The sequence below is a fragment of the Andrena cerasifolii genome, chromosome 7, assembly GCF_050908995.1.
Source record: "Andrena cerasifolii isolate SP2316 chromosome 7, iyAndCera1_principal, whole genome shotgun sequence".
NCBI classification, from domain to species: domain Eukaryota; kingdom Metazoa; phylum Arthropoda; class Insecta; order Hymenoptera; family Andrenidae; genus Andrena; species Andrena cerasifolii.
Window position 1 is genome coordinate 13,447,922 of NC_135124.1, and position 24,872 is coordinate 13,472,793.

The 24,872-nt window shown below is 45.0% G+C and overlaps 3 protein-coding genes and 2 long non-coding RNA genes across 11 annotated transcripts in view; 2 read left to right on the forward strand and 3 right to left on the reverse strand.

Moving 5' to 3' along the window:
• Positions 1–12,728, reverse strand: part of Toc (toucan) — a 33,351-nt gene extending 20,623 nt beyond the window's left edge. For 2 of the 4 annotated variants that reach the window (XR_013086001.1, XM_076816444.1), the window contains exons 1-3: positions 12,567–12,727; positions 11,195–11,299; positions 271–475 (exon numbers count right to left, since the gene is read on the reverse strand). Coding sequence is in view for 3 of the 4 variants with exons in the window: in XM_076816444.1 (XP_076672559.1) it covers positions 271–475; positions 11,195–11,299; positions 12,567–12,599 (343 nt within the window). In the remaining variant the exon portion in view is untranslated. Of the gene's footprint in view, positions 1–270; positions 476–10,749; positions 10,774–11,194; positions 11,300–12,566 lie in introns of those variants that run through there. The other 2 variants (XM_076816445.1, XM_076816446.1) reach the window with 2 other exon arrangements.
• Positions 1–24,872, forward strand: part of LOC143371375 (uncharacterized) — a 111,672-nt gene that overhangs the window by 63,073 nt on the left and 23,727 nt on the right. The gene's annotated exons all lie outside the window — the stretch shown is intronic.
• Positions 13,101–20,039, reverse strand: Mad (mothers against decapentaplegic homolog 1). Of its 4 annotated transcripts, XM_076816469.1 has the most exons (4): positions 19,560–20,038; positions 18,448–18,645; positions 16,777–18,090; positions 13,101–16,699 (listed from the first exon to the last, which is right to left on the reverse strand). In XM_076816469.1, exons 3-4 carry the CDS (start codon positions 18,021–18,023, stop codon positions 16,540–16,542), a joined length of 1,407 nt encoding a protein of 468 aa, XP_076672584.1. In that variant the 5' UTR covers positions 18,024–18,090; positions 18,448–18,645; positions 19,560–20,038; the 3' UTR covers positions 13,101–16,539. The 4 variants fall into 4 exon arrangements, with proteins under 4 accessions (XP_076672584.1, XP_076672586.1, XP_076672585.1 ...); XM_076816471.1 differs by lacking the exon at positions 18,448–18,645 and having other exon boundaries at positions 16,777–18,081; positions 19,550–20,039; XM_076816470.1 differs by lacking the exon at positions 18,448–18,645.
• Positions 18,590–20,341, forward strand: LOC143371372 (uncharacterized). Its single transcript, XR_013086006.1, has 2 exons — positions 18,590–19,342; positions 19,511–20,341. It is a non-coding gene; the product is annotated as an uncharacterized LOC143371372 (long non-coding RNA).
• On the reverse strand, positions 20,230–24,622 carry Ints8 (integrator complex subunit 8). Its single transcript, XM_076816450.1, has 12 exons — positions 24,475–24,622; positions 23,962–24,379; positions 23,641–23,878; positions 22,913–23,149; positions 22,596–22,841; positions 22,278–22,527; positions 21,782–22,192; positions 21,460–21,714; positions 21,137–21,389; positions 20,956–21,074; positions 20,544–20,893; positions 20,230–20,437 (listed from the first exon to the last, which is right to left on the reverse strand). The coding sequence occupies exons 1-12, from the start codon at positions 24,590–24,592 to the stop codon at positions 20,318–20,320; spliced, it is 3,015 nt and encodes a 1,004-aa protein (XP_076672565.1). The 5' UTR covers positions 24,593–24,622; the 3' UTR covers positions 20,230–20,317.

The following is a 24,872-nucleotide window of genomic DNA, read 5'->3' on the forward strand; positions in this document are numbered from 1 at the left end:
GTTTATCAAATTAAGAGAGACCTTGTTTCCCTCAACTCGCCACTTCACATTCATGGCAGAGAAAACTTTCTCAGCAAATGCTGAGGTGGCAGGAACAGACAGAAGATAAGAAATTACTTTCAAATGACCATGGTTTGCGTGCGTTTGGCAGCTACGTACAATAAAATTGCGTTACGTTTCACGTAGGAAGGCATAATTAATCGCGAAGTATTTTCGCATACTTTATTTTAAAGTACAGGTGGCAAGCCTATCCTCGATGCACATACGTACCTTCGATCAACGGAGTAGACACAGCCCGTGTCACGCACTTGGAGATAGATGTGGTGGAGTTGTCCACGACATCGAACTGCGGGTATCCCGAGAGTATCAAAGAGCGCCGATGCCCGGGCAGGAGCGTCGGCGTGCTTAGTCGCGATTTCGGGAAGAAAGAGGGTCGAGCCGCGCGGGGGACGGGTATCCGGCTCTCCCCTACGTTCTGCAATCAGAAACAAACAGCAGGAATGATAAATACTATTCATATCCCAAACGGAAGGAATACAGTGAGGTCGTGAGAGTCGCAGAGGGCTGAAGAGGGGTGGTATCGGGGCGCTTTGGGGTATCGATAGTGAAGGACCAGGATGTCTCGTTATCCGCTGATAAATATTAGGGTAAAGGTACCAATAGTTGACCATGTATCAGTAGTTGACAACTTTTCAGAAAGACGTGAAAAATAAGGTTTTTAGAATTGCAACTATCTCTTTTCAACAGCGCACCGCGGCTCCTAATATCCACAGTTCAACGCTTCTAAAAACCTTATTTTTCACGTTTCTCTGAAAACTTGTCAACTACCGAGTATACACAGTCACTGGTACCTTTACCCTAATACAAACATTAGCCTAGATCCAGCAGAATGTGTACTACTAACAGTAGAAGTATACGTATACATATCTTTACAATCCGCAATGAGGTAGGCCCCCCGGGTACCTCGCTACCTTCCTTCCACCCGCGTTAAAGCACGCGCAACCGTCCGCTATCCCGCGCATCCATTGGACCGCCCGAGGGACGTGCATTCCACAGAGATGGTTACAAATTCCTCCATTAATCCTGCAATTAGCCGAGCGGCCCCGCAGCCTGAAGCTCGCGCTAACTGAATACAGACGGGGCTGGAATCGCGACCGAGCAATCGAATTACGCCCGTCTGGGAACGGACTCTCGCGGGCAGCCGCGTCTCGTCGGAGGTTACGGGGTGGGACCAATTCAACGGCCAAGGGAAAGTGGCGTTTTCTTTCTCACCTCCTCCTCGGCAAGGTCAAAGGAAACCGCTCGATAAATCGGGGCGAAGAGTCCGTTGCCCTTGGCCCATCTCCAAACGAAACCCTTCGCCGAGGTGAATCAGAGAAGTGTCTCTCCGGCAGTTGGCTAATTTAATTTTAGCACCGTTGGTCCACCTACCTTCCGCCGATGCCACCGCCTGCTACATCCTCCCTTCCTCCTGTCCGCGTAAGAACACGCGTAACACGGATCCCCGTGCGATCCGATCTGCTGCTCGACGACGAGCGAAGAGCGCACCGGTAGTTCGACCGGGGGCTTATCGTTTCGTCGTTCGACTATGTTTCTCCGATACGCTTGGGGGCAGTCCCGAACGCGTCCCTGACACGCGAGCAACACTCCAGACGGAGCTTCCTATCGGTGACCGAACGCCAGGTATTTCGAGTATTTGCTCGAGATCCCGTGGATAAGGCCGTGGACGCGATTGGTCCCGAGTGTGGCCTCGCGTGGATGCTCGGTCGAACGAGGAGGCGTTGTTGGGACCTACCGATAGCTGAGTTTACGATACCAGCACCTGGCGCACCGCTATTTTTGGGGAACATCTGGCGGAGGAATTACAGAATTATATACCCACTCCCTTGGATCGGCTGTCGAAGGAGCAAGCAGGCACTAAATGACTAAAAGGTCACTGGGAAAAGCTACCTTCTCCGCGCACCTCGTGTACTTTTATTGCGCTTCCATTGGCCCCAATAATTCACAGCCATGAGGCATAAAAGCCGCCGCGCACTTTGGAGAAGCGACAATTAATTGTTATTCTCTTCGATTCGCTAAATTCGCGACGACCTTAAGGGGAGGTTCTGGTCTAGAGCCCCAAAAAATAGGTGATATTTAGGAATTAATTAAAGGAAAACTACTATATATAATTTAATGGGACTTGTTGCATTGTATTAAGGATGTCTTATGTTATAGAAATATATTTTTTGTTTTATAATTAATCAGTGCAAACAGCCCTGGGGAGTCGTTAAAGTTAAGGCGTCAAAAAATTGATCCAAATCGGCGGGACCTGTATCTCTAAAAGTTATTATCCGATTCGACTGAAACCTTTTTTATTTTGAAGATTATTCTTTTTTCTAGGGGGGGGGGGGCTAAAAAAAATTACAAAAATTACATTTTTTTTAGAAAATAACGACACTTCACGTTTGAAATCACTTTTCCCTGTATTTTTCGTCCTTTCAACGCCTTTAAAAATTATAAATTTTCAACTTTTTGTGATTTTTTTAGTTCCCCCCCCCCCCTAGCCAAAAGAATAATCTTCAAAATAAAACAAGTTTCAGTCGAATCGGATAATAACTTTTGAAGATACAGGTCCCACCGTTTTGAGAACACTGTTTCGAGAAAAACGCATTTGAAGTTTTACGTGAGCGCCGAGTAGCCGGTTGTGACCCATGTATTTGCCGCGACTCAAATGCCTACAACTTGGGGAATTTTACGAATTTCAACAAATCCTTTTAAACCCGTATTCCTAAAAGATTGAACATTCGAAAAATGATATAAAAAAAATCGACATTTAGACCAGAACCTCCCCTTAAAGTTTTACGTGAGCGCCGAGTAGCCGGTTGTGACCCATGTATTTGCCGCGACTCAAATGCCTATAACTTCGGGAATTTTACGAATTTCAACAAATCCTTTCAAACCCGTTTTCCTAACAGGTTGAACATTCGAAAAATGAAATAAAAGAAAAATCGACATTTAGACCAGAACCTCCCCTTAAAGCCCACAGAAAATCTTCCACTCGGGTCCCGTTTTATACCAGCCACTTTTATACCTCGATTAATCCCGCCGCAGAGCACGCCAACGTAACTATCAACTAATTTGCCTCGCATCTGCGACCTTACCGAGTATTTGTAAGCACTTTCGTAATATCCAATGAATCACTTCGGCCCTCTTTGAAGCCGGGCCCCTGCGGGCGCGTTACGCTAGGCTCGCCCCGACGATTATCGAAACACAAAAACATTTAAAGCGTTCGCAGGAACTTTATTCATCCTTTCTGCGCGCTCGATCCGCGCCCAAGGTTGCGGGCCACCTTTTACGAGGCGCCCTGTACGCAGCTAGATCGGCAACTACACAGCTCCGCGAGAGAAACAGCAACGATTGGGTTTCGCGAGCCGATGAATCGAAGCGCCTAGCCCTCCGTTCGAGTGTTCTGGTTATTCGCGGATTAACGGCCACCTAATAATAGTGTTGCCGATGGCCACTGTGGAGGAAAGGACCAGCCAGCAGATGTAATAAAGTGCGTTCACCGACGACCCTGTTGAACGGCGCCGCGGCTGAGAACTGGGTTAGATCGCGGCGCGAGTTTACTGCTGAACCCGCGGCCGCTCGTCGATGGGAGACTCGCACGCAAATCGCCGTCGGAGCGCGTTCTTTTTCCGCGGTTATACGCTGACATCGACCGAGAAGCAGCGATACATTTCGTCACCAGTCCCTACTCTCCGCCACTTCTACACGGAAGCGATAAATTATTCAGCATCGATGCATTATCGCGTATAGACTAAGGCTGTTCGAGCACTCGGGAAAAGCGAGGCAGGCTCGGTTTTTCGAGCCGAGCCGAGCCGAGTATCCGTAAAAACCGAGTGGCTCGATAAAACCGAGTAGCTCGAATTTTTTCGAGCGGCTCGAATATACTTGGAGAGCGGATCGAAATTTTCGAGCAGACCGACTGTGTCGAGTAGCTTGAACCTTTCGAATATCTTAGGCTACGTTTATCTACGGGAATGTAAATAATTAAAATGTAAGCTGTAAGTGGAAATATTCTGTAACTTTTGGAAATAAGATCTAAATTAAAATCTTTCTTTTCTTTTTTTAATTTTGTTGGTCTATTTATGAACGTATTCATACACTTCTCTTTATGTCATCTTCCTTTTCTTCTTACTTTTTTCTTCGCAACCTAAAATATTCGAAACATTCGTATTGCCCGAAACGTTCAAGCTTCAAACTTTAAGCTACTCGACACAGTCGGTCTGCTCGAAATTTTCCATCTGCGAAAAAAATTCGAGTTTCTCGGTTCTTTCGGGCCACTCGAAGAAATTCGAGCTACTCGGTTTTACCAAGCCGATCGGTTCCTTCGAGTTACTCGGTTTTTATGGGTACTCGGCTCGGCTCGGAAACCGAGTTTCGGCTCGATCCGAACTTCAAGCTACTCGAACATTCGAGTACTCGAACAGCCTTAGTATAGACACACGACGGCACTGCTATCCACACACGCGAAACAGTGTTTGCTTTATTGGTAGGTACTCCTGTACAGAACGCTCCAAGAGCAGGCGCAAATGAGAAAAATCGGGGATTAATTAACCCATAACGAACTTGTAATAATAAAGAAACCGTCTTGGGGGATGAAGAGACCTCCCTCTATAAAGTTCCGCCCCATCAGAACGCCATCCTTTTTTGCAGCACGCTGTATACCCACGTTGCGCTCGTGTTTGTCAAAGAATCAATCGATAGACGCTCGTTATCGATCTAGGAAAATGTCAGGGTCAGAGGGGCCGCCGAAGAGATATCGACGGGACGGCCAGAAGTGTTGTTGAACACCGCGCGCCGGTTGTTTTGCGACTCGAGGAACGTGGCAGGAATCGAAATCGACGTGGCGCGCTCGCGTCCACGGAGCTGGGCGACAGGCAAAGGCCAGGCCCTGCGAGCATAACTTTATTCCATTAGGCCTTAATTCGCGGCAATTCGAGCCGCCTACCCGCCGCTCGTTATCTCTCTCCTTCCACGCGAGACCAAGCAACTGTGTTAATTAGTAGCTACGATTCGTCTGCATTTCTTTTTTCCAACTTTTTCGGCGTAACGGGAATCGCGGACAATCCGTGAATCCGGAACGAACCACGGGGACACCGCGTGCCGCCGAGCGCCGCCTCTGGAACCCACTCGGTCGCGGCGAGTCGGATCCTCGCCCAGCGTTCGCGCGAACCACGAACAGTGCCATCCTCCTCGATCAGCGAAATCGGCGTTCGACATTAAAAATGCGCGGAAACGCTTTCTAAAACCGAGAAAGACTTTCTACAGAAGGCAATGTGCACATCGCTCGCGGCTCCAAATCGCGACGCGGTGGAAACAGAAGGAGGGCCCGAGGCGAACGAAGAGACCGCGGGGTTCGCGCGATTTCACCGGTACCTAGCTCGGACGGGCAGAAAATCGCGGCGGGCAGAGAACGTTCGGGCTGTAATTAAGTCGATCCATCGTGCGCGACCACGTAAGTGACAAGCGCACGTGACGCGCGCGCTACGATCCCCCGTGGCCGCATAATTCCGGCTTGTAATTTCAATAGAATTAATTACCGCACCTGCGTGCGCGCCGACGCGACCCGCGCCGCGGTCGCCGAGTCTAAACACACGCCTCGCTGTAATAGCTTCTCGATAAGATTAAGGTGGAGGGTCCCCTCGGCCTGGGGGAGCGGTGCGCGCGCTCGGTTAAATCGCGAGACCAGGCTTACGTGCCTTCGTTAACGGTCGCGCGTCTCGGTTGCGTAATCGCGATCGCCGGTACACCGAAATCGACGCGTGCCTGGTGTGTTTGCATATCGCGGGGAAAAGCGAGACCGACGATTAGTAGTCACGCGAATTAGGAACACTGTGCAGACTCACGATCGGCTTGGGTCCCTTCCTAGCGGCGCTTCGGCCCCGCTCACGGTCGCAGGATCTCCCATCGGCCGTGCCGCCACTTTCCCTCGTCGCACAAGAAGCCTGTGCCCGCGACTATTAATAAATTCGTGCACTGAGTCACGGGGGATCGGGAGGATCCAGCCCGGTTCCGAGTAATTTCCCTCCGCGGGAAAAGGGCGGGAAACGCTCGGCGCACGTACACCGCCGCGGCACACACCGCCTCGGCGAGCAGAGGAGAGAACGGATCGATCGCGATGCGACCGCCTCGTGCACGACAATGAAACGTTCCGGATTCGCTCGGTGATCCCCCTGGCACTACCTATGTGCCACCACCGAGCATCCGCGCACCTCTACGTCCGAGCGACGAATGGATGTGCACGCCAGGCGGACGTACGCGCGTGCATACAGCCACGCTCATAATTATTCCAACGACAATGACTCCTGTTCCCGTACAAAACGCTCGATGAGCTAATTGCACGCTCGCCGTGCCTCTCGCGAGTATTACGCACGACTTCACTGATCAGAAAACACGGGGATATTTGCTGGCCTCAGGGCTAGCGCTCTATCGCGACGATATATTCGGCGACGGAGACGGTAACGATAATATCCTTCTTCCCTGCTTTCTACACTGTTGCTCGTTCCTAGAGTTACGTGTCCTTCTCGCCACAACAACCGATCAACACGAGTAAATAGTTCGCGCGAGAGAGATACGGATCCTCGCGTGCGGTGGCGCGCGGAGTCGTCGGAATAGTAATGACGATGCGCGGCGTACGTTCACCGGGCGAGCGTACGAGGACTGACACTACCAACAACGATTGCTATTCTTCGGAAACGCGCGGTCTCCGCAGTCACCGGCCCGTGAATCCGTATATACGAGCGTGTGCACGACGACGCGCGGGGACTGCGCGAAGCCGAGCGTCGTGAACCGGGGAACAAGGCTACGTTTGAGTTACGAGCCTCGGCCGTTCCGAGTCTGCTGTTTTTTTTTTTGTTGTTGCCGTTTCCACGAGCGCTTCGATAATTAGCTCCGCGAGCGAGCGCCGCGCCGATTCCCTCGGTGCAATCGGGAACGGGAAAATCCGTTCTCGATCGACTGTGGCGGCAGGTGTAGAAAGTGGAAAGAGGAGTGCGTACAGGGTGTTGAGAAATCAACGATGGAGGAGAGCTCGGTTTCGAGTCCCAATGGTGTTCGTTCAGCTATTCTTAGGCGCGGATAGGAAATTCAATCTTGCTTTATGATCGACGCTGGGAAGACGGTCGGAAGGATCTCGATACTGGACACCGAGCGAATCGCTCCGCAAGCAGGTTAATTTAGAAGGGAGCCAAATGGAGCGTAGGGAAAATAGGTAATGGACAACTTTCACCGACGATTATCGCCGCTACCCGCGTGATAAGATCGAGCCCATCGGTGCCTGATAAACCGAGTCACGTGCTGCGCCTATAATCGCGGCTCGCGCTTTACAGGAGTATAGAATTCGAGTGACTTTACCGCAGCACCGAACGAGTGGAAACTTTGCAGGAGATACAAAATACTTGCACCACCCGCAGCAACTGTTTCCAGGCACACGATCTTCACCAAGGACAAATAGAACGAGCTTCAAAACTTGAGGACGAACCAACGCCTATTTCTGGTCTACCTCTTATATGTGTAACGTTTCGCACAGTGTCCTCCCTCTTTGTTCCTTAGCCGTTTCCCATTCCCGCGGAGACGTATTGTAATGGAAAACGCGAATGGTGCCAGCGCAACGGGCGGCACTTATTCCGCGAAAAACGTGACGCGACGTTAAGCCCCGGTGAAATAAGCCCGTTCCCAGGAATCGGTTCCAGACTTATTTCGCGCTTGTTCGCCTGGCGCGTACAGAACCGATCCCACCAGCGGCGCGGCCCGTCGCGTTTATCGATTTTAGGATCGAATTCGTCCGCCGCGCGACCGGTCCTCGACGACCTTTATACATACACATCCGTTTCTACTTCCCGGCCGCGTAAAAATCCACGGGGAAGACCTTGAGAGGCCTCTCCCTAGCCTCGACATGCCGACTGGCCGTGTCGGCGCGTTTTCGTGCGGTGCCGCGTATATACGCGAGACGGCGGCCGTCTCTCGCAGAGGCAAAATCGTTACAGTTTGCGAGCGTGTTCCTCGGTTACGTCAGTAACATCGCTCCACCAGGAATATCCGCGAAAATTCTTCCACCGAGCTGGAAATAGATATTTACGCGCATAGGCGAGCGGCGCTGATTATTAAACGCTGGAATGCTATTTCATTAACGACGCCGCTTTGTGCCCGAGCATGTGCACGGTAATTTGAAGGGACGCAGTGGAAATGGGGACACTGCCGGTCGCTGTCTAGGATTATGATCGAATCTATGGATGACGCAGGTTTCGCGTAATAACATCGACTATGGGGGTAAATGTATTAATTTCCTGCCGATAGGGGGCAGGGCGGGTTTAATCGAAGGGGCATTAAACCCGCGTCTAACTACGTGGGTAACTATACGGTAATTATGGGAGACGCCGCACTTTCGGTACTTCGGGGTTACCGATTTTATGTTTTAAGCTGCCTGTTTGGATTCGGTTGGCCAGCGAGAACGTGTTTGACCTTTCTTTCTTCACGTTTTATCTTTATTCTATGTGTAATAAATAGGGAAATTTAGGAAAGCAGAAATAATACCTGTACCTATTTATTTCTCCAATTTTATTGTATTTTGTAACTGTGTAAAATAAAATTATGTGTCATCTTACTGTTTTACTATTTAATTTAAACAAAAACAAGTTTAAATGGCAAATTAAAATTGTTTCGAAAAATGCATCACGCCCGAAAGTGCGGCGTCTCTCCCAGAAGAAGGGTGTTTTTGATTTAAATATTTTAAGGCTGACGAATATTAAAATTCTGATTTCCTTCACTGCAAGTAGTGCCATAAAATGTTCGTCTAACGCTACGTATCCTTGGAAAAAGTTCCCATTGCAAAATTCAGACACGATGACAATTTTGCGCAAGGTGTGGCGACTCTCCCATAATTACCCTATCGCTTTTCTATTGCGAGCGGCTGCAGACTACCGAATGGGCCTGACCTATGAACGATGGAAGGGAAACAGTGGTACGAGTACGTATTAGAAGAAGTCAGGCCGTGAGCCCGACTCTACACGACGATATAGGGAACGGAGAATCGCACACATACGTCGGGTACAGTTGGGCGCGAGAAAAACCGCGGAAGAATAAAGAAGCCTTCGACGATCATTATCGGTTCAGCCACCCCGATATCACCCACGACTGTTCTATCTCCTAGACAGAAATATAATACAGTTGGCCGCGATTTCCCGTGTTTTCGTGCCAATATATATATATAGGCCCGCTCGGAGACACCGGTTAGATGCAGTTGTCCAAGGAATCGCGGGCACAGCCGCGCGGAAATTATTCCGACCACGGGCGACTGCTTCTCGAATGCGCGTGTCCCTGCGCTCGAAATGTTGACCTCCTAATTTGCAGTCGACCCGCGCACGCGTTAGAAAATGGCTTGTTTGCACATGTACCGGTGCTGGTACGGGCCGAAGGACCGTTAAACACGGTGAAAATTTAACGAGGAAAGCACCGCGCCGGATAATGGGTCAGTCCGAACGTGTGCGCCGCTTTTACAACCAGTTCGCGTGTCTTTTCTCCTCCGCGAGAATACTTACAAGACGCGTTCGCCGATTGTTACGTGACGCTTAACGATCGAGCCGGCTGATTATGACAGCACGAACGCTTCGAAATCGACGATTCCGAAGAAATCGCTGTTACGAATATGCCGTAACGCAACGGGAACGTTGGAGGGGCACACGGTGTCGCATTTATTCTAACAGAGCCGTTCGTTTAATCGAGAACCTTCTTCCACGTTTCCCGTGGATTTGCGCGATTTACTTCGAGCGCTTCAAGTTCGACGCCCAAAGATAGCCGAACGTGTGCTGGCCGCGCGAGGCACGTATACTGATCGATCACAAAACATTGCGACACAGCCGAGGGGGGAACGCGACACGTCGGTATCCTGCATCGGATCGAACCGGGTGGAAAAAAAGAAGTAACGATTGTTGCAACGATGTCGGAACGTTCACCCGCGGAGCTACGATCGAGATAACGCTGAACGTTTCGTTTATAATTGGGTTACTGCTAGGAAATTTCTTCGACGCACAAATAAATGCCCGTATCTGATCGTCACAGTTTCTGCACTACTGCGGGTGAATAAGTGTTTTACGGTTTTCAGCGTTTTGTACTTGACCGACAATGGGGCACCCTGCTATTACGGGCGAGACGTCTGTGCAAGTTGGGCCGCTTCGAATCTATCGATAAGCCTCTTCCGGCCACTCGGGATCCGCCGAAATTAGAGACCCCGCTTAGTCCCACGTGCGATCTTAAGCGGTGTATTTATACATTCATTTCCCCGTCGAATACCGTAGGCGTTCGTTCGCGCGAGATCGATCAGTCAACGGCAATTTAAACAATAAACGGATTCAAGCGAGCGCACGACGAACGTCGGGAGAAACTTGTTATGCGTTCGCGGAGGACTGGGACGAATGCGTGTTACTTGCACGCGCTCGTACTCGGAATTCTACGGTCGATACCACTGTCGATACCTACTGCCATGCAGACGCTTCTGTTGTTATTACTATCGCGACGATCAGAAAGATACCTACTCGATCGTCGAAACTGGGCGATGGGACCAAGCGCCATCGGAACTTAATGCGATGCAGAGTCACACGCGTATGAGTGGCTTCGAGTAACTCGAGCGGTTGCTCTAATGAGGAGGAGTTGCTCTATTGTCTGGACGTAGAAGCAATATACTAAATACTGATAACTGTACATCTGAACCTTGTCCATTCGGAGGAACTTGGTCGGTCCACGGATCAAAGTTGACTATGTGCCGCAGTCCGGCTGATCACGACGGCGCCAAACTATCTTTTCTGCCGGGGACAGGCCGCGACTGCTGTCCACACAGTCAACAGCCAGGTGCACTTCGAAGATCCCCAGGATATCAACACTAGCCAGCCGCCTACGTACAAAGGCACAGAGGGCAATCAATGGTCGCGAGGAGAGCGGTATACTTTCCCCGCTAATCAGCAACAGTTGTTGACAAAGTATCCGTACCATCTTCACGCGAAATAATACCTAAACGGCCCACGAAAACGCGCAAACCTCCTCCTCCTCCTCCCCTCCCGCCCCCACCCAGCCTTCGATTGCACGCCAACGGTTATCGTGTGCCGAGGCTCAGCGCGATTTCACAGACAGACGATTCTTTATTTTCACCGGAACTCACCTTGGCCATGTCGTCGTGGGTGGGTCCTAGAGGCTGCTCCAGGCCGAAACACTCTGCTCCCGGGTCCAGCCGCTCGGCTCGCTCTTCCTTGACATAAGTCCCGTTCTGTGAACAAACGACGGATGCGTCGGTCGCATTACCAGGTCGTTTTTTACGCCGCGCGACGCTCCCTTTCGATCGCGACCGCGTCGACGAGTTTCGTCGCGACACGTCGATCCGCTTGCGGATGCTTCCACGCAGCGACGCTCCCCGACGTCGGCGTCGCCGCGAACAACGTTTATTGATCCGGGCGCCGCGACGGAGGCGTCGCTGATACCCGCGGACGGGAGAAGGGGGTGGAATTGCCAGTGACGGAGGACACCGGGGTGGCCGGCGATTACGGTGGAGATGGAAATGACCAACCGGAGGCGCCACCGCCGAAAATCATCGCTGGCTCCTCCACCTCCTCTTCGCCCCCCCCCACCCCTGACCCTCTTTCTATTATAGAACATACGGGTAAACACACTGACGCGAGGGATTTTGGGATCGCCCAACTTTCTTGTACATATAGCTACGCGCATTGTTATTGCTTTGTTCTGTATTAATTTGAAACGGGCAGGTTGGAATTCTTGGAGCAGAATCTTTGATAATTTTGGGGCCTAAGTCGGATGCGTTGAAGAGTATCAAGTGGTTGGTTATACTGAGGCTCGTTTAGACGATAGTGGAACCTTCTTCGATGAAGATTGTATGTTCGTGAACTTATGGCATTTTGATGTGGCGAGTGAGATGTGTATGAATTTGTACTAGCAAGGACTCTTGCGAAACTCATTAAGAATATTTGAAAAAATAGGAATATATCGGTAGGAAAAATGTGTGGAGCGTCAGATTTGTGAGCTCTGAACTTTGTAACGCGATAAGAGGAGTATACGATATTCAATTTCCAATTTCTATGCATCGCATTGAGAGTGGAGAACGATTCCCAATAATCAACTTAGCCCGCGAAAAAGCTTCTCCATAATTTTGAATATCGGCGTGAAACCCTAGAAATAATGAAAAATAATTATTCACCGTTCTGCGATCATGTATCGCGAGTTAATATTTGAAGAAGTAAAGAGGAATAGATAAGCGATCACTTCGTCCGAAATGGATGATGTTTGGTGATCGCGCGTAGAGTGGCGATTATAATATTCATTAGACACTTGTTGATCAGGCAGAAGTTTCAAACGCTGCTTCGATTTTTTATCGTTACGCCCTTTGCGTGAAAAGGTATACACTGTAGAGGCGTCCTTAAAGAGGAAGGCGTGACAATTGACGGAACAAATTTAATAAATTCATTCCGCGCGGGATTTGTATGAAAGTAAACATTGACTTAGGAAACAATGGACGAACTTACCGGATAACCTTCGTCCATCTCGATTGTTTGCATTCCCCTCGGTCCTCTAATCTTCCGTATGCTTTAACTTGCACCTTATAGTGCAAACATTGTCCGCCCAAACCGAATCACAGACCATCGAACCGACTTTTGCTTTACGCATCAGATTTCTCAACGACTATTCGCAAAAAGACGCGCACTTATCGACACAGAATACTGGTATGACACATTGCTAGGAAAAAGAAATTCCGTTAAATCCTTTTGAAACGCAACTCGCACGAAAACACGACGAATCACGGGCGAGCGCGCATTGTAAATAGACCAATAACCTTTAACCACAAAACTGACCTATGGTAACGCTTGCACGAAAATGGCGCACTTTCTCTCGATATTCAAATCTGTAATGCATGGTGTCATTCGCATCTACTCCTTTCTTAAATGAAACAGCGAAGCGTCAAGTGATGAACATTAGGAATAATCGAGGATATTGCGGATAATATCGAATAATCGCCGGATCAGTAAAACTACAATTGTTTCTTTTTCATTGCACATAGATACACAGATAGGAAATATTTTTTATTTATACTCGGTAGCTGCACAACACAGTAATTACCAGAAATGCAGATACAGTAGAAGAAAACGAAGATTTTCTACGGCGCCGAACGGTGGTTGATCGTTTGCGTTTCGAGTGACAGGCGGGGGAGACGCGAGTACACCTTATGATATATTCTAATATACTCAAAGTCCCCTCTCGACGATTTCCATAAATCTTAGAACGATGTTAAAGCTGTACGATATCGTAATTTTGATTGTTCCAAGAGACTGTACCTGCCTTGTACGATAATGTTCGTGTCGAATGATAAGTCATTTTACATGCTTCAACGATAAACATTATCTCCGCGGATAAACAGAGGAGTCCACCTCTCGACATATTTCTGCCATATCTGAAATCCCTGTTCGATAATTTGTTTCGATTTTACAACAAAAGTTAGGTCACACAATATCGCACCATGTACTCGCGAAGGCAGGCGTCTTATCGTCGTCTAGAATAATGTACAGTGATACCGACATTCCCAGAAACATGAAAGAAAAAGAACGCAAAGGAAGTAATGAAGAGAAAGCCCGCAGCTATCGGCTTCTAAACGATTAACGTGGAATGGATTCTGAAGATATACTTTCTTTTTAAGCTAAAAAATTTATTTACACTGACTGACATCTAGGATGATCACGAGCCCCTTTCCAAATCACCGTTCGCAGAATAGTCCAAGCTCATATACAATACTGTATACACACGCGCTCCTCCTTTCCGAAAGCTATTACGCTTTCAGTTATATTCATCTTTATATTCAGAATTCATAGGTATAGGCAGAAGTTCGAAGTATATTAAGGCTATTTGGCAAATAATGCGCCTACTCGCTTAGTTACACGCTAATAGTAAAATTTTACTTTCGTACGTTCAATGTATATAATATATAATACGTGTATATATAATATAAAAGGCATCCAAGGCACAACTTGGGCGGTATTTACTTAAAAATATAAGTCGTAGCGTTATACTTCTTTGATGTAACGTTCACCAGGCTTTCTCTCGTTTAGTATTCTGAAGGAATTAGCAATTAAAAAGAAGTAACGTTCGGTGATTTGGAAGCGAGACTTGTGATATATACACGGTGCTTCGATTAACAAAGAAATCAAGAAACGATATACCAACGAAGAGTAAAAGCTCTAAGTATGGGCATTACATATGTAAACTATTCATACATACATGTTTGCAATAAAGCATTGTGCTCGTTACGAGTGCGACAAGCTCGATATACCTAAAACATTAATTCGCATATGTCTCGACCGGTGTACACATTTTTACGACTCTCTCGATACCAATTACAATATAGAGTTGCCTCGGTGAGAAATACCCTTCCCTTTCCTTTTTCGACTAAACAGATTTTATCCAGGTGATCACGAAGAAACGGCTAGTGGAACGATTAAACTACTCTTTTGAGCGAATAATTTTATCCGTCGTGTAGAAGAATGTTTTTTCTCTTTCTCGCAATGGGTTATTGTCATATTTCCTTGTACGACTGGCGTGTATAAATTCAAATACTTATTGTATCCATTAATTCAATGCAGAAAGAACTTTCGTCGTCGTTGATCACCCACACGTAATTTGCTAAATTTGGTAGCAAAGAATCACAGCTAGGTACATCGACAAAATAAGTAACAGCAAGCGGCAGTGACTTCTGTTCCACGGTTCTCAAGTACTCTTAGATAATGTTATATGATCCGTATACCGTCTTCGTACTTATAATTGAATTATACGTAGGATATACATAAAAGTAATTCGATGAGTAGTTATGAATTTATCAGCAAGCTAGAAGATCATTCGAATACGTATCATCTCGCAGGTATTCCTGATTGTAACAATAAGTCAAGATTTCTGCTTCCTCCGTAATACCTCTGTATATTAATGCAAACTGAATAAGGAAGTCTGTGTATGTAAACGACTATATACACATCACGAAACTGATGTTCTGTCATAAATACATAAAAATACACAGGACAAGAGCATTATTTGTAATATTTTTGATTTCGCTTAATCTCAACTAAATATTCATATGACCTTTCTAGCTCATTATCGAATGTATGTGACTCACGATTCGTTTTCTCAATATTGTAATAACGTTTCGACAGTATTCAACTGAATATTCCTTATACGAAATTCACTGCTCCGTTAATGAAACCGCATGTCCTCCGTGGACGGTTCGCGTAACTCTCGACTCGACGCGGCTTCGATAGAAAAGAAAAAAAACCGTCACATACATACGATTTTGGCACTTTTCAGAATTCAACTCATAAAATATTCATACACGTTTTGTACCCAATGTAATACCAATTATTCAAATTGCACACAACGCCATTATAATTACTAAACGTTTTGTATATGTACATTAACTTTCGTTAAAGTCTGAAATTTGCAAACACTTCTGAAAAGTGCGAAGCTAATATAGAACTCTTATATTACTCTCAAATCTGATAAGTAGCAAGTAGACGACTCTATGTTAGTTGTCACATTAGTTTCTTATAAGGCTACATTCAAAGGCTTACATTACACGAATGTTAGGGAACGTTGCACAAAAAAATATTCTTTATACGTACGATCGATGTTAATATTCCAATATGTCATCGGATGCAGTTAACTTTTCATACGTCAACGTGAGATCAGCATCTGATGTCTATATTGAAATATTAATTGCATTACCATTAGTAGAATTGAAATTAATTACACTTAGATTATAGTCTTTATAGTAATAAATTTGAATAGTCTAAGGCTTGTTTAGGCGTAAGTCGGATGCTTCCAAAGCACGTGTATCGTTTTTAAAAATCAAAACGCTGAAAGTATCATTTCACTGAAATCGAATTCGTTTCTATCTATTGACTGGTAATTATTCTCCGTTCGATTACCGTTGATCCGTTCAACTGTAATCGCACAAGTCTTGAAAAACTCTAGTTAAGCATTTGTGACACAGCATCGGCAAATATTTCCACAACAATTTTCCATATAAAATAAAGTATTAGGTGTAGTTTTGAATAGATTTGAAAAATATGATTTCTCATATACATATATATGTAAGACATACTTTCACTATAATTCTCTCCCTATGTAACAGCCGAAAGTTGTACAGCTTTTGTGTGTACATCGTGATCTCTGAAATTTTTATATTAAGGATCACATTCAATACTTATCAACCTTTTGTAATCCTTTATTCCCGTAAGAATTATATTATCGACTCTTGTCCATCCCGGCGACGCGAGATAATTCTTACATTTAGACAGCACAGTCTCACTTACCACTCTCGTTGTCCTTCTTTTAAATCTCTTATGATGTCCGTATTACTACCGCACTATGTAATATTAAAAACTGCTCTTCGATCGTCAGGTCTCTTTCTACATTTCACTATTTTTTTTTTCCTCCTCGCAATTAAATACGAAACGCAAGTTAAGACACAGAACTTATAGCATTATGAGGAGAGCCCATTTGCGTTAACACTTTATCTAGCCACTGTAAAGGTCCGTGTAAGTGTGCTTCGATCCAGCAAGGAGTCGACGTAACGTCCTGCCGATGGTACTCGGCGCCCCATCCTTTAACGAAGGACATTCTGCAAACAAGAACGATTCGCGTGATCATTTATACGCCGCGATATTAACGTTCGAAACTAATTACAAGTTTACCTACCTTATGGTGCACATTTTTGTTAATTCATAGACAGCCTCGAAACCATGATTAACACTTTGCGAGAGCAATTGGGCGAACTCCTGGTTATTAAATATCTTCAACGAACATCCTGGTGGAATCTTACAAACTGTACTAGGATGAAATCCATGATGGTGATTACAATTTCTGGATTGCACAAATATAGCAGAGTCGGAGAGGCACTCTGCGTAAACTTCGCCGCCCACGTAATACAGGTGCACCCCTTTGCCTATGTGCCTTCTTGTATTCTCGATGGTAGAATTTCGGTTTACGTTGGACAACTGTCCGAGACAGAAGCGATCCGAGTTGTTGCTCGGATTTGTAAAGCCGTCCACGATAACAGAATGAGAATGACAATGGAACACTTCGCCCACTCTGCAGTTTAATTCGTAATATGCAATGGAGGCCCAATAAGGCGGTTCTTGGTAACATACTGGAGCTACTTCCGCCGATCCACTTGTATCCATGGCTACTGGATCAGGCGGCGGCGACTGTCCAGTTTGCGAACCATCCTCGGGCGGGGAATAGGCCGGAGGTGGAGTTTCTGGCAATCCGTTAGTACCGTAAGGACTTTGCGGATTTGGCGACGTCGTACTTCCTGGACTCGGAACAGATCCAACAGAAGACATAGGTGAAGTTGGATTCACACCGCCGGTGGATCCTGCGTTAAAACCGCTAGAGGAGTAAGATACATTGTGCGGCATTGTTGGTTCTGCTATTTGTTGGAACGGTAACAACGAATGTCCAGGAGCGTATTCAGAATGTCTAGGAACCAGCACCGGCGGTAGCACCGGACTCTCCACTCTTTTGTAATGGTAGGGATTGATGCAGACTTCTTTCTGTTTCGCAGAGAACGGATACTGGCATAATTCCAGTGGCTTCAGTTCGTGGTGCGACTGCAAATCCGGCCACCTCCATACTCGGCAATAAATTACGTGCGGTAGACCCTTGCGATGGGAAACCTGTAGTCTACCATCTAAACTTCGTGGAATCGTCACACATTTGCTCGGCGTACCGGGACAGCTCAAAGCACGCTCCAGTTCTTCTATCGCACCCTTTCTTTTCTTTAATTTCTTCACCAAAGAATCCACCGCCTTCTCCGCCCATTTCTCTTCTTCGTCGCCCTGTTTCCACCCAAGCAACTTTTTTACAGCGGGACTAGTGAATGAAAATAGACTGTTCAGCGACGACATAGGTCCGGAGCTCGACGATCCTTCTTCATCATCCATGTTAAAAATACTGTAATATCTAAACTATACCTATGATTTTCTTATGGTACTTCTGCCCCTAAACAACCTGTAATCGAAGAAGCTCTATCAAGTCCCTCGGATTTAGAACTTCCTAATATAGTTGACACAAATCTTCATTATACATCCACCACTATTTACTTTATCCCCAGGATTAAAGGATCTCCCGCGACATGTTACGTAGCCTTCAAAATCCCTTTCATTCAATTTACAAACACAGTCATACGCTGGTTAAATAGAGAAACAAATGTACACTCTGCTCAATGTGAGGTTAGACGCATCCGAAGCCTTGTGCGGGAAATGTACCGAATACAAAGTACACCCACAGGATATCAGAAAATAGAAGTTCAAGACGCTTGCATGAAGAAATGAAATATAATTAAGAATAAATAGCAAAGGAACTTACAGCTCGACAACTTAGAAAAGAACCCTGGGGTGGGAGAACGGTGACCCAGCCTCTTCTCCCACCATGAGCACTCCGACGCCTGACTTCTCCTTCAGCGCTTTTACGACACACTATCCCAGTTCGAATCCTGGTGCCTCCTTTTTCTTTTTCTTCTCTAATAAATTTTTATCCCTCGATATTAATATCTAAAACTAACTCCTGCAAAATATCGGACTTCTATTTTAAATAATTCTCAAGAAAGTAAACATCGAGGTTGTCTAAAGTTTATAAAATGTGCGTACGTGCACTGCTAAATGCTTGTATATTTATATTACGCGCTTTCATCTTGCGGAATGAACTTCGGAGAATATGAGCATATTTTATCTGGATTTTTAAAGGTTTTAAGTAGAGCCGAAATTTGCAAAATAAGAATTTCTTTACAATTTTCAGACTTTCAGGAATGATTTATTAAGTCGAAAAAATTTTTTTAGGAAGATTGATTCTTCTGCTTTAACATAGAGAAATAACGAGCCCAATATGATAAACAGTTTTATAGATATAAATTTATAAGTACGGGCATAGAATAGGTTAAGAAAATTGTCGTTTTGAGGGGAATCGTGCGGAACTCGGCGTTTCTATCCCCACCATTCACCCCACTACGCCTCAGTCTCCGCCTTCAGGGTTCTTTTCTAACTTGTCGAGCTATACGTAGAATAGCCTAGCGATCCAGCATTGTTTTTGCTACAATCTCCCACTCCTGTTACCACATTCTTGACGCCAACCTCTCGCCATCCCGGGTAAAGTGAAATATCCGTGAATTGATCGATTCTACAGCTTGCAACTTTATCGTGTTCTCGGTAACAATAGTTCTACAAGCACGACAGATAAACATCCAAGCGAATTTTCTTTCAACACAGTATATAGTCACTCGCACCGTTCATAATCTCTTCTCTCTCTCTCTCTCTCTCCCTCTCCCCCCCAGCTTCCCCTTCTCTACATCTTCCCACCGTCTTTCAATCTCTATCTCTTTCACTCGTTTCCGTGGCCGAGTCGGGGTATTTGCAATGAGCGATAGTTTAATCAGAGAACTTTCAGAATTTTAGGAAGCGACGCAAACTTCCACGCGTACTCACCGAGATCGAACACTTGCAAATTATTTTGACCTGGCAGAATGTCTCGTAATAAAGTTCGCTCCCTTCATGTTTCACGGTGGCCCGTTCTAACTGCAAACATTTCTCGTGGAAAGAACGAAACGTCGTATAACAGTATTATGGCGTTGGAAGAGCATCATGGCGCCGTGTTTACGAAGGCAGAGCACTTGGAGAATCTGTACAACTTTTAACTAACCCTAACCACGTTCACCGCACTTCTTTGCGATTCCACTGTTCTCGTATTTTAATTGCCGGCGATCGACGTTCCCGGGGCACTTCGCCTCTTCGATACGCGAATATAATTTATGTATACGTTTACGTGCAGCAGTAATATGCACCCATCGCGCTACGCAACGACAATGTATTCAACGATAAGGGCTGATCGTAGATGACTCACTTGACAAAAATGATACATTAGAAATTGTTACGAAATTTCAGCGCGATCGAGCGAAAATGTTATTCCGCGTACTGGGAAAGACTTTTTTTTTATATATACTAATCGTTGGTTCCGTGAAATTATCACGCGATCCTCAAATTCTCATTTAATTTCGTGTTTAGTTAGATCGATTAGAGTAAAAAGCAAAAAGCCGTGATTGGTACGATCCGAGCGTGGAAAAGGAGGGAGATTTGATTCTTTTAATTATCTTTGTGGTTGTAAGTATAAACATAAAAAACGATGTATTAAAATCCTGTAAAGGTATTATACAATTGTACAGATCTTTGTACACATATATCCTGATTTAATAAACGTACTGCTTCGCCAACGCCCTTAAAAATTTTGCTTTCCTAATATTAGCCGCTTCCCGCTGTATCTCCTCGTTATTATTGGAATTTAGTTCCAACAAACCTATCACTTTTATCTGCGAAGATAATGTTACAAGTAAAATTATTTTAGAAGAATAATCTATACATATAAAATTAGCTCATAAAGAAGCTATTCATTTTTCTTAAAAGCCGATTACCAACCGCCAGCTGTTTCCTATGATGCTCGCCGCGTTTCGTATGCAAATGAATAAGATACTCGAGAATCGTGGTGTCCCAAATGCAATGATAATACGCGTCCATAGCATCGGCCGAAGCGCAACTTTTCTGATCGCTCGCTGCCATTTTAAAAGCTAACGAATAATCCACCTCCTCCAGGAACTGGCACAAAACAGCAGCTTGAGTGTAGCATTGTAAATGGGCACAGCATTTGATCATGCGCCTATAAACGAGATCGTCGATCTGTAAACGCGGTACCGGTTGACTGAACAGATCGCTGGCTACCATGATAGCTTCTAAATAATACTTCATCGCGCTTTCGTGGTATCCTAAAACTAAAAAGCATGGTATTAATATTTACTCGCCATCTATTAAACGTAACAATTTGAACGTATACCAAAGTTAAGGTCTCCCATCAGCCTCAGCCAAGCAACGTTACTCGGATAACATTTCAGAGCTTGCGTCAATAGTTGGAACAACAATTCTCCTATGGTTCTAATGTTATAGGAGTTAGCGCTGCAAAACGAATGCGCATTGTAATAAGACGATACAAATTTCTGCAGTACGCGAGAACTTACTTTGGTACACCAGCTGGCCAAAGAGGAAGATACTGCGTGTGCAATTCGAGGCTTGATTCGTCGCGTAAGATGTTCCGTAAACGTGCTAATAATGAAATGACGACAGTGAGGACCATGGGTTCGCGTAGTCTGCTGAGAGTACTCCCTATACTAGCGATTACATCTCTCGATGCACTACCAGCGCTAGTTCCGCTGTTACCACTGTTGCTACGCTTTTGTGGTAGATCTCTACTTGGCCCGAACGCGGCTAAAACTGTAAACGAAACAATGTGCTTAGTATTCCATGAGAATTTATAGTGCAAAGTATCTGGTACAAAACTAACTCATATCCCACGCTTCTCTTGGGAACTTCCGCCCTCCTTTGTACTTAACAATATCTTGGCAAACGCTACTGATAGCTGCGGCAAATTCGGTGTAACTCCAGCGTTTTTCTAGACTTGTCAGATAATCCCATTCAGCCATGTTTAGGAGAAAGACAGTGCAATATTCGATGATCTCTTGCCGAGGTATAACTTGATCTGTTGCTTGCAATGCTCCGAGGCACTGCTTACTCCTTGTGACCAAGCTTTGCGTATCACCTGTGGCATTTCGCCTCCTTAATATGTTGCAATCGTTATAGAAGACTATTAAATGAGACGCGCTTACACATATTTGTTGCCGGCCATGCATGAAGGCATCTCCATATTTCGACTAGGAGACATTCCCAATTCACTAATTTACATAGCTTAAATATTAATGTGTTCCCACTTTGCGAATGTTGCTGGACTTCTTTTTCCAGCACGCTTAAAATTTCAATCGCTCCTTCGAAATCCTTGGACACCACCAACTCTCTGCTTTTGGCCAGCAATACGTACGAATAATCTTGGAGGAAGCCCCTGGAAAGGGACATTACGACGCTTTGTAATGGGATAGGTAATTCCCAACAACTGTTCACATGCCACAAAGGTTTCATTCGATGCTTTCCATCCAAATGTATTAATATTTCGTGGATTTCAGCAGTGTCGTAGGACTGTATCAACTTTTGCTCCAGTTCGAATATTTCTATCCTGTTGCTCTCTGAAATCGCAAGAATTATCGTTGTAATGTAATTCCACGTTCGATGAATATTTAGGAATACATAATTATTCATCCATGTACTAACGGGTGTATGTCATTAATGGTACACCCCAATCGTTCTTTAGCAACAAATCTGGTAACTCCAATTCCTCAACAGTGGCTGATTTCCTAATTTCATCCAATTCCGTTTCGTCAAATAACGCTATGTACGCAGGATCTCCAAGTATCTTGGAAGCAACTCCGTCGATATCGCTTGTATGAACAAGGTAAAGCAGGTAACGGGAAATACGTTTTTTATCTGCTGCAGATGTCTTGTCTAAAACGTTCCCAAGAGCCTGAAACGATTCTTATATAAACTGAATTCAAACAAGCATTTCGGTTTAAGCGGCGGAGATAGTTTTACCCAGAAAAACACATCAGTTCCTTTGGTGCCAGCCACTCGTATTTCAGTCACGTAATCGCCAAGGATTACAGCACCATCCAAAACTTTTCGAACTAAATTCAAACATTGAATCTGAAGCAAAAGATCGCGAGCTACTACCAGCTTCCTGTTAACAGATCCTCCCTGTATATCGAGCTCTAGATTATCTCTGTAAACTTCTGGAATTTCTCTAGAAATATTATCTGCTTGTAAGATTTGTAAGATATTCTGTAATACAAAATTGCGATTAACATTCTATACGCAGATTAGCTTCAAGAGAAACATTTAGAGACACCCACTGTATATTGATCCTTGATCGATGCCTGTAATTGCTGAGTGAGGCTAGAAGTCACTCCATCTATAGGTACTTCGCACGCCAAAGAACAGCCATTCAAAAATTCCTTTTGGATCTTACAATACGACCTACTTTCCAAGTTATTCAGGCTATAAAATAATTCCTTTGCTCGTGTAATATGACGCTTCGTCTCTTGATACTCCTCTTTCAATAAATGAAACCTTGCTAGATCATAATGTATCTGAAGCAGAACATTAATTGAATAAGTAATGATCAAAATATAATAGTAAGCTCGTATAAGAATCAGTGGCGTATTCAGTGTAAACAGTGTCTAGGGCAAGCGTAGAATTTGCGCTCCCCTCGCCCCCCTTCCCCCATGCATATCATTCCAATTCCATTTTTCTGTTCTACTTCTTTGTTAAAAGTGTCCATCACAGAAAACATTTTATTTAGAATTTAGATAATCCTTTTAAAGAAAGTGGAGCTGAAGGGCGTAAGAGACGAAAGTTGGAGGCAAATGACGCCGAAAAGTGCAGCAAGATTTTTTCGAAGCTTCTCTAAAGAGGCGTGCGAAGCACACAAATAAAAAGCGTAAATTACTAACATTAACCATTCAAATAAATTTATTCAAGAAACTATTTCTTTTGACTTTTTTGCGTCCCTCCGGCAACGGCGCTCAGAGCACGAGCACTGCTTGCCCCACCCTGGTTACGCCTCTGATAAGAATACTACCTGGCACTTAAATTCGTCTAAATTTATAGGGTACATATTTTCCCAATTCTGTTTGATCTCTGTACTATCTTCAGTCAGCATTTGAAAAGTGTCGAAAGTCAACATTTTCGGGCTTAAGTCCTTGCTTTCCAAAACATTATTTAAAATATTTATACTATTAGACACCTGCGCCTCTAGTTTCCTGATTATATCATCCACCACGCTAGGTGGTACGTACGTTGACTCTTGAATACCTGGACTAGAGTACAGGATAAGAATATTATAACTATTCCCTAATGCAAAATGTACTGTAGTCAATTACGTACACGATTAAAGACTTACATATGAAGGAACTGTTGCTTCGACTGTTTATTATACAAGGCTCTATACGTGATCGCTCTTATATGCCACCTATGATACAGAACAATCGTAAACAGAGCCTGGTCGGAAATTGAGTGTACCGTAAACTCAGGCACAGCGGGTATCTCGACGATTAGATCAGACGTAACATAAAAGAGATCGTGAAGCAATGTTATCTGTATCGGCAGAGGTAACTTCTTTTCTAGTATGTCTAAATCCCATTTCAAATGCGTGGCTACTTTTAAGGATAGAATCTTTAAAGCAAAGTTTCTGTGGCTCCATTTAGTGGCAGTAACAGGTTTCGTGTCGTTCGTTTCTGCATCAACAACCTTCACTTCGTTCTCCTTCTGTTCCGAGTTTATCGTGATAAACTTAACGATCAGATCCGTAGCCGATGGATCTGCAATGACAGTGGGAATGTTAGCGAAGTGGTAATTTTATTATTTCATTGCCGCTTATATTAAATGGGAAGATTAAGGTTAGACCACAGCTTACCAGGAAAGGGTTTAGATAAATGTTGCTGCAGCAGGGATGGGTTTAACAGAAACTCAAACCAAAGAATCGTGTCGGGCGAAATCGGCACAGTGCCTGGTCTTAATAAATCCACATCCATCACTGCATTGTTGTTAACCTTTCACTGCTGCTAGAAAATTGAAATGCAGGTTTAAGCTCGGCAGCTTACGATAATATGTACACTTTCACAGTTGCAATTAAAGATATGAACCCTTGGTTATTTTCCGCGACCAAGATTCGCGCGTCGTTTTATTCAAATGAAACAGCTATCGCTCTAAAAAAGTGTTCTCCAGCTGCACACCTGAAAATTAAAACGAACCGCCATTCTGAATATCTCTGTCTCTTTCTAATCGATTCTATCCTTCGCTGCCCGTCACGTG

Bases quoted from the DNA above. Each gene is read 5' to 3' on its own strand.
- Ints8 (XM_076816450.1), bottom strand. From the start codon at position 24,592: ATGGATGTGGATTTATTAAGACCAGGCACTGTGCCGATTTCGCCCGAC. The intron at 24,380-24,474 runs GTAAGCTGTGGT...CTGTCATTGCAG, and splicing joins TTTATCTAAACCCTTTCCTG to ATCCATCGGCTACGGATCTG. The intron at 22,528-22,595 runs GTAAAACTATCT...GAATCGTTTCAG, and splicing joins GAACTGATGTGTTTTTCTGG to GCTCTTGGGAACGTTTTAGA.
- Mad (XM_076816471.1), bottom strand. From the start codon at position 18,023: ATGGATGATGAAGAAGGATCGTCGAGCTCCGGACCTATGTCGTCGCTG. The intron at 16,700-16,776 runs GTAGGTAAACTT...TCTTGTTTGCAG, and splicing joins ACAAAAATGTGCACCATAAG to AATGTCCTTCGTTAAAGGAT.